The sequence below is a fragment of the Oncorhynchus nerka genome, linkage group LG10 (assembly GCF_034236695.1).
Source record: "Oncorhynchus nerka isolate Pitt River linkage group LG10, Oner_Uvic_2.0, whole genome shotgun sequence".
Lineage (NCBI taxonomy): Eukaryota > Metazoa > Chordata > Actinopteri > Salmoniformes > Salmonidae > Oncorhynchus > Oncorhynchus nerka.
Window position 1 is genome coordinate 82,188,094 of NC_088405.1, and position 9,670 is coordinate 82,197,763.

At 41.9% G+C, this 9,670-nt stretch overlaps 1 protein-coding gene across 3 annotated transcripts in view; it reads right to left on the reverse strand.

Annotated features, from left to right (window-relative positions):
- rasa4 (RAS p21 protein activator 4) overlaps positions 1-2,150 on the reverse strand; it is a 71,431-nt gene extending 69,281 nt beyond the window's left edge. For all 3 annotated transcript variants that reach the window (XM_029671553.2, XM_029671552.2, XM_065023803.1), the window contains exon 1: positions 1,808-2,150. In XM_029671553.2, the coding sequence (XP_029527413.1) occupies positions 1,808-1,872 (65 nt within the window). In that variant the 5' untranslated portion in view covers positions 1,873-2,150. The remainder of the gene's footprint in view (positions 1-1,807) is intronic.
- Positions 2,151-9,670: the final 7,520 nt, after the last annotated feature.

Sequence of the window (9,670 nt, forward strand, 5' to 3'; positions counted from 1 at the left end):
TCAACTGTGTGTAAACGTAAGACGGGCGCCACAAACGTGTTGTCACTGAAAAATATTGTCGGCTGTAAGTGTTTTAAAACAGTGACTGTATATTTTGTATTTTTTAAATTATTTCTCTGATGTGATAAAGTAGAGGGATTCATGTTTCTAGAATCATACCGCATTTGATAATCGATTCAAGTTTAGATTATTTGGCTGTTTCGGCTTCCAAAGACAATTTACCTTTAAACAGAACATGTAAGGTCCTAGGACTATAAGGAGCAACATTAGGCTCCTTTAGTCCATTATTGGGTTAGACCACAACCATGGTTCTGTCCCAAATGGCACTATTATCTATGTAGTGTACCACTTTTTTACTAGAGCTCCATTCAAAAGTAGTGCACTACATAGGGAATAGGGTAGCATTTGGAGCAGGTCATATTGGAGTATAAATGAATGACAGTTGGGAGGATTTTCAGAGGCGGCAAGAATGTTTAGAGTACTTGCAATGGAAAAGCAGAGTTGATATCAAATCCCAACAATGCAGAGAGAAAAAGTAAATAGAGAAATAATAGAAAAGTAAAACATGTAATAATAAATACATAATGAGTGATGATAACTTGGCTATATATATATATATCTCAGAGTAAAGGAAGATGTGGAGCGAAGTATTGTAAATCAGGGGAGCACAGAGCAACAGCTTCGTTTGCCAATTAGCAGTGAGCTGAGTGGGAGATGCTTCTGTTTTTTCAATTGTCCAATGCACTGTCAACCTATGTTTAGTTCAGCTTCAGAGTCTGCTTGTTTCTATCCAAAGCATGGAATTCTGTAAACAGATAAGAGATGTGGAGAGTGATGAGAGATGATATACTACACTATTGGACTCTGGAGAAGTGGAAACACGTTCTCTGCAGTGGTGAACCACACTTCACCATCTCGCAGTCAGATGGACGAATCTGGGTTTGGCGGATGCCAGGAGAAAGCTACCTGCCCGAATGCATAGTGCCAACTGTAAAGTTTGGTGGAGGAGGAACAATGATCTGGGGCCGTTTTTCATGAGTCGGGCTAGGCCCCTTAGTTCCAGTGAAGGGAAATCTTTAAACTACAGCATACAATGACATTCTAGACGATTCTGTACATACAACTTTGTGGCAACAGTTTGGGGAAGGACCTTTCCTGTTTCAATCCCATCGAACACCTTTGGAATGAATTGGAACACCGACTGCAAGCCAGGCCTAATCGCCAAACATCAGTGCCCAACCTCACTCAAGCTCTTGTAACTGAATGGAAGCAAGTCCCTGCAGCAATGTTCCAACATCTAGTGGAAAGCCTTCCCAGAAAAGTGGACGCTGTCATAGCAGCAAAAGGGGGGGACCAACTCCATATTATTGCCCATTATCTATATAATTTATTTTTCTAAGAATGGCTTTCCTTTGAAGTCATGTTGTCATGGTAGAGTAGGCTCTGTTTGATGTGATTGTTGATTGACATACCGCATAGTTCATATTCATTATCCAGGGATGTTTAATTTGATGTGTTTTGTATTATAATCATATATTTACCAAATCAATGATACGTGTTTGAGGAAATAACAACACAATGAACCCATTTGCCAACAATGAAAATATACCAGCGTTTTTTTTTACAGCATCAAAAGGTTGGTTCAGTTTATCATTGAAATACCCTAAAGTAGTTGATTCAATTCACATTTAAATATCAAATACAAATGAGGAGCAAAAGCCTATCAATTAAGTCCTATCCTAAGCAAAGTCTGGTAAATCGGTGAACAAAAAACGAAGAGTAAAACATGTACAGTAACAGTACTTACATGTCCTTAATTGGCAAATTTTTCCCCTCCACAATTCTGATAAATAAAGTGTTTCGTTTTGCCATTTCTCCAAGTCCCAGCGTCCAAACGAAGATGACTCCGCTGTGATATTACGCGCAGATTGTTCCTCCTCAAAAACAGCTCTCAAACAGAATTTGGGGGTTTCGCGCCTGACAGCAGTATATTGAACACACAGACAAACGTCGTCAATATTATTTTTGCCACGTATCATATATCTGTCTGCAACTCGGCGGTTTGTATATATCAACGTACTTGTGACCCACTCGCTCGTTGTTGGAAAGAGAGCGATTGTGAGTATTTGATAGTAGACTACGATCTTCTTCGTTGGAGTTGTACGGAAAGACTACATCCAAAAGTTATTTATGCCGCCACCTACTGTGCGGAATGAAAATTAAAGAAACCGAAAGACAATTATGTGGCTAAAAATACAATACTAACTGTAACCCTGAGTTGGATACGATATCCTGTATAGCATCCAGCTCAGAGTTACATCCAATACAGAGTTGCATCCAGCAACTGGCACAGTTAACCTCTTATGGATCGGACCCTTTTTTCCCCCATTTTCGCCTAAAATGACATACTCAAATCTAACTGCCTGTAGCTCAGGCCCTGAAGCAAGGACATGCATTTTCTTGGTACCATTTGAAAGGAAACACTGAAGTTTGTGGAAATGTGAAAGGAACGTAGGAGAATATAACACATTAGATCTGGTTAAAGATAATACAAAGAAAAGAAAAATGTACAATCATATTTTAAATGTAAGAGAAAGGCCATGTCTTATTCCAGCTGCAAATTAGATTTTGGCAACTAGATGGCAGTATTGTATGTGTAAAGTTTTAGACTGATCCAATGAACCATTGCATTTCTGTTCAAATGTATCAAGACTGTCTAAATGTGCCTAATTTGTTGATTAATAACTTCATGTTCAAAACTGTGTACTCTCTTCAAACAATAGCATGGTATTCTTTCATTGTACAAGACTCCCTAAATTTTATCAGCATACAAGACTCCCTAAATTTTATCAGCATATCGATTGCGCAACCAGGGCAGGAAAAACCTTGGATCACTGCTATTCTAACTTCCGCGACGCATATAAGGCCCTGCCCCGCCCTCCTTTCGGAAAAGCTGACCACGACTCCATTTTGTTGATCCCTGCCTACAGACAGAAACTAAAACAAGAAGCTTCCGTGCTGAGATCTGTTCAACGCTGGTCCGACCAATCTGATTCCACACTTCAAGACTGCTTCCATCACGTGGACTGGGATATGTTTCGTATTGCGTCAGACAACAACATTGACGAATACGCTGAGTCGGTGAGCGAGTTCATTAGAACATGCGTTGAAGATGTCGTTCCCATAGCAACGATTAAAACATTCCCAAACCAGAAACCGTGGATTGATGGCAGCATTCGCGTGAAACTGAAAGCCCGAACCACTGCTTTTAATCAGGGCAAGGTGACCGGAAACATGACCTAATACAAACAGTGTAACTATTCCCTCCGCAAGGCAATCAAACAAGCTTCAGTATAGAGACAAAGTAGAATCTCAATTCAACGGCTCAGACACAAGAGGTATGTGGCAGGGTCTACAGTCAATCACGGATTACAAACAGAAAACCAGCCCAGTCACGGACCAGGATGTCTTGCTCCCAGGCAGACTAAATAACTTTTTTGCCCGCTTTGAGGACAATACAGTGCCACTGACACGGCCCGCAACTAAAACATGCGGACTCTCCTTCACTGCAGCCGACGTGAGGAAAACAGACGGCATCCCCAGCCGCGCCCTCAGAGCATGTGCAGACCAGCTGGCTGGTGTGTTTACGGACATATTCAATCAATCCCTATCCCAGTCTGTTGTTCCCACATGCTTCAAGAGGGCCACCATTGTTCCTGTTCCCAAGAAAGCTAAGGTAACTGAGCTAAACGACTACCGCCCCGTAGCACTCACTTCCGTCATCATGAAGTGCTTTGAGAGACTAGTCAAAGACCATATCACCTCCACCCTACTTGACACCCTAGACCCACTCCAATTTGCTTACCGCCCAAATAGGTCCACAGACGATGCAATCTCAACCACACTGCACACTGCCCTAACCCATCTGGACAAGAGGAATACCTATGTGAGAATGCTGTTCATCGACTACAGCTCGGCATTTAACACCATAGTGCCCTCCAAGCTCGTCATCAAGCTCGAGACCCTGGGTCTCCACCCCGCCCTGTGCAACTGGGTACTGGACTTCCTGACGGGCCGCCCCCAGGTGGTGAGGGTAGGCAACAACATTTCCACCCCGCTGATCCTCAACACTGGGGCCCCACAAGGGTGCGTTCTGAGCCCTCTCCTGTACTCCCTGTTCACCCACGACTGCGTGGCCACGCACGCCTCCAACTCAATCATCAAGTTTGCGGACGACACAACAGTGGTAGGCTTGATTACCAACAACGACGAGATGGCCTACAGGGAGGAGGTGAGGGCCCTCGGAGTGTGGTGTCAGGAAAATAACCTCACACTCAACGCCAACAAAACTATGGAGATGATTGTGGACTTCAGGAAACAGCAGAGGGAACACCCCCCTATCCACATTGATGGAACAGTAGTGGAGAGGGTAGTAAGTTTTAAGTTCCTCGGCGTACACATCACAGACAAACTGAATTGGTCCACCCACACAGACAGCATCATGAAGAAGGCGCAGCAGCGCCTCTTCAACCTCAGGAGGCTGAAGAAATTTGGCTTGTCACCAAAAGCACTCACAAACTTCTACAGATGCACAATCGAGAGCATCCTGTCGGGCTGTATCACCGCCTGGTACGGCAACTGCTCCGCCCACAACCGTAAGGCTCTCCAGAGGGTAGTGAGGTCTGCACAACGCATCACCGGGGGCAAACTACCTGCCCTCCAGGACACCTACACCACCCGATGTCACAGGAAGGCCATAAAGATCATCAAGGACAACAACCACCCGAGCCACTGCCTGTTCACCCCGCTATCATCCAGAAGGCGAGGTCAGTACAGGTGCATCAAAGCTGGGACCGAGAGACTGAAAAACAGCTTCTATCTCATGGCCATCAGACTGTTAAACAGCCATCACTAACATTGAGTGGCTGCTGCCAACACACTGACTCAACTCCAGCCACTTTAATAATGGGAATTGATGGGAAATGATGTAAAATATATCACTAGCCACTTTAAACAATGCTACCTAATATAATGTTTACATACCCTACATTATTCATCTCATATGTATATGTATATACTGTACTCTATATCATCTACTGCATCTTTATGTAAAACATGTATCACTAGCCACTTTAACTATGCCACTTTGTTTACATACTCATCTCAAATGTATATACTGCACTCAATACCATCTACTGTATCTTGCCTATGCCGCTCTGTACCATCACTCACTCATATATCTTTATGTACATATTCTTATCCCCTTACACTTGTGTCTATAAGGTAGTAGTTTTGGAATTGTTAGCTAGATTACTTGTTGGTTATTACTGCATTGTCGGAACTAGAAGCACAAGCATTTCGCTACACTCGCATTAACATCTGCTAACCATGTTTATGTGACAAATAAAATTTGATTTGATTTGATTTGTAATAGCTACTGTAAATTGGACAGTGCAGTTAGATTAACAAGAATTTAAGCTCTCTGCCAATATCAGATATGTCTGTCCTTGTTCCTTACAACCTCATGCTAATACAACGTTAGCTCAACCATCCTGCAGGGAACCCACCGATCCTAAAGAAATTTTAACCTACCCATTTGTTTGTGTTAGCCCAACTCATGTTGCCTCTGACCAGTACGGATGCATCTATGTCATGTCGCTGACTCTACCTTTACATTGTCTGAAATGAATTCCACAAAATTATTCCAGTCTCATCTTCTTCCCTGGGTGAAACAGTGTGAGCTCCCACCAGATCTGTACTGTATTAATAGGCACAACGCCCCATGCGCTTGTTTAAACCTGCGACGAAACAAGAATGGTGTTTATAGGAGGACACCACAGAAGAAGCCACTGTTGTCCAAAAAAGTTCGCAAAACAGCACCTGGCTAAATATTCTGTGGACGGATGAAACTATAGTTGAGTTGTTTGCAAGGAACACACAACACTATGTGTGGAGAGAAAAAGGCACAGCACACCAACATAAAAACCTCACCTGAACTGTAAAATATGGTGGAGGGAGCATCATGGTTTGGGGCTGCTTTGATGCCTTAGGGCCTGGACAGCTTGCTATAGGCAATGGAAAAATGAATTCCCATGTTTATCAAGACATTTTGTAGGAGAATGTAAGGCTATCTGTCCGCTAATTGAAGCTCAACAGAAGTTGGGTGATGCAACAGGATAACGACCCAAAACACAGAAGTAAATCAATAACAGAATGGCTTCAACAGAAGAAAATACGCCTTCTGGAGTGGCCCAGTCAGAGTCCTGACCTCAAACCGATTGAGATGTTGTGGCATGACCCAGAGAGCGGTTCACACCAGACATCCCAAGAATATTGCTGAACTGAAACAGTTTGTAAAGAGGAATGGTCCAAAATTCCTCCTGACCGTTGTGCAGGTCTGATATGCAACTACAGAAAAAGTTTGGTTGAGGTTATCGCTGCCCGTTATTAAATTCAAGTGTTCACATTATTTTTTCACCGTTCACTGTGAATGTTTACACGGTGTGTTCAATAAAGACATGAAAACATATAATTGTTTGTGTGTTATTAGTTTAAGCAGAATGTGTTTGTCTATTGTTGTGATTTAAATGAAAATCAGATAAAACGTTATGACCAATTTATGGAGAAATCCAGGTAATTCCAAAGGGTACACATACTTTTTCTTGCCAGTGTATATATATTATACATCATATGATTTCCTCTTCATCAACAAGTAATATTATATAGAGAGAACCCTGCAGAGTACACAACTTACAGTATGATGTGGGAACTGGTACCTACTCCAAAATCAAAGAAATCAAATGTATAAATAGATTTGTAATGCTTGTTATTTTGACCATTGCCACTGTCAACACAGAAACAAATACCACAATGCAGCATACAGACATTTCTGTAAATAATTATTGAGATACACATAATGAAACAGCATGGGAATGGCAATGTTTTTGGGGCAGCATTAGTAATACATTCAGCTACAAGTGTTTGTGCCAGACAAGACTAACCTAGAGACTGCAGTCAGGATTTATAAAATCATATCAGGAAAGGGTAACAAAATATGTAGTCAACATGTAATTAATAATTCATTTATGATAAAACAGTTTCAATCAAACAATCACTTTATTCACTGTTTTTAGTCTATCTTGTGAGTAATAGCGTTCTGGTGGTTTCTGTTTGATAAACACTGGTTCAAACAGACAGCCTCTTATATAATTATGCCATTTGAAACATTTGGGTTGGGCAGGACCCTTCACAGCCCTTTGTGTCTTTTCCTGTCAGTGTGGAGATGGTTGTAGACATAACATGGACCATATCTGCAGCTACCTGCAGCAGTTCAGATAGAGTTAATGGTGTGGCATCCATCTAGCTCACCCATCCATGCAAAGGAATTTAAAAAGCAGTGTAAGTCAACACATGTAAGACATTCAGTGATACTGAGAGTATCAACATGTTTTGCAATATTGTCCAGATAAACAATATTGTGTTTTTGGTTGTCTCAGACTGGATTCTCACAGACTGGGCTTCGATGTCCCCTCCTTTATCCAGCAGGATCATCACCTCAACACGACCCGCTGTAGCAACCAGGATTAGAGGATTGAAACCTGGGGACAGACAGTTAGATGACTCTTTAACACCATCATACAATTCCACTTCTACACACAAATTATCAAGTTCCCTGAAAGATGGACATATAAACATAAAAATGTAGCTACGTTGTGTGATGTATATGGAGGGTGGGGCCACTGTGGTAATGGGCCACTGTGCTGTAGGTATGGGCGAGGTTGTAATGTTCAACATAGACACTGCTCACCACTACTGTCACAGGGGCGATAGAACTGTTAATAAGAGTCTACCTTCAAATTATAACTACATCATATTACACTAGAATTTGAGATTTAATTTAATACCAGCTGTGAATTATGTTGAAAATGTATTGAAACCATGTTCAGTATTACGAAAAGGAACACTGTCTCTATTGTTTTGTTATTAGAAGAATTAAGGAACCAGCTTCTACTGTAAATGCTCACATACCTGTCATGATGTCGTCCTGAGCAGGGAAGGCCACTATGAGTCAGTCAGGGGCTTGGGTGAGAATGCCCGGTCCCAAGCCTGTCAACTGCTGCCACAACATCTGCTGCTTTCAGATGAATTTGATCTCAATTTAGTTGACTAAGACATTTCAGTTCTCCATAAGAATGCCCATTCAGGTCCTGAACTAAGTGTAATTGTGAGTGTAGAGCTCCCTAGGTGAGCCATCCTCACATTTACTTAACCAGAACTCAAGCTGAGAGTGATCCATGTTCACTTCATGGATCTATTTTGCTGCCACAGTGTGACTGAAAAAACAACAACCGCGACCCGTCTGTCATAGTCTGTTATTAGTGGACAACGGGTCGCAGTCGTAGGCGTTATTTAGCTACATAAAGGAGTTATTATACACCCAGTGTATTATGTTTGTGTATGCCTATGTATACTATTTAGGTTGTTATAGCACTTAGGTGTGCCTTTTCAGTATATTAGTTCTGTTATGAGAGTTAGTGGTTATTAGTTAGTTAACCCTAAAATGGCGCCAGTGCATGTTACTTCAGTATTATGCCCCACTCTTACTGAATCCCACAAGACACCAGAGAGATTCCACCATTCAGTTATGAAGTAATGCACTAGTCATTAATGTGTTACCACTGACACCTAGTGGTGCTTTAGATCAGGCCCTTTATGTGTAGTAAACTTATTGTAATGCCTTTATAGTTTATATTGTAAGTGGTGTCAGGGACACCCTTTTAATGTCATTCTATACAGTAGCTTGCGAAAGTATTCACCCCCTTGACATTTTTCCTATTTTGTTGCCTTACATCCTGGAATTAAAATGGATTTTTGGGGGGTTTGTATCATTTGACATACACAAAATGCCTACCACTTTGAAGATGCTAAATGTGTGTATTTGTGAAACAAACAAGAAATAAGACCAACAAAAAAAACAGACAACTTGAGCGTGCATAACTATTCACCCCCCAAAGTCAATACTTTGTAGAGCCACCTTTTGCAGCAATTATAGCTGCAAGTCTTTTGGGGTATGTCTCTATAAGCTTGGCACATCTAGCCAGTGGGATTTTTGCCCATTCTTCAAGGCAAAACTGCTTAATCTCTTTCAAATTGGATGGGTTCCGCTGGTGTACATCAATCTTTAAGTCATACCACAGATTCTCAATTGGATTGAGGTCTGGGCTTTGACTAGGCCATTCCAAGACATTTAAATGTTTCCCCTTAAACCATTCGAGTGTTGCTTTAGCAGTATGCTTAGTGTCATTGTCCTGCTGGAAGGTGAACCTCCGTCCCAGTCTCAAATCTCTGGAAGACTGAAACAGGTTTCCCTCAATAATTTCCCTCTATTTAGTGCCATCCATCATTCCTTCAATTCTGACCAGTTTCCCAGTCCCTGCCGATGAAAAACATCCCCACAGCATGTTCTCGGGGTGATGAGAGGTGTCGGGTTTGCGCTAGACATAGCGTTTTCCTTGATGCCAAAAAGCTCAATTTTAGTCTCATCTGACCAGAGTACTTTCTTCCATATGTTTGGGGAGTCTCCCACATGCCTTTTGGCGAACACCAAACATGCTTTTCCTGATATTAACGGCACTCTGCTTCCTCCTATAGGACAACCACACACAAGCAC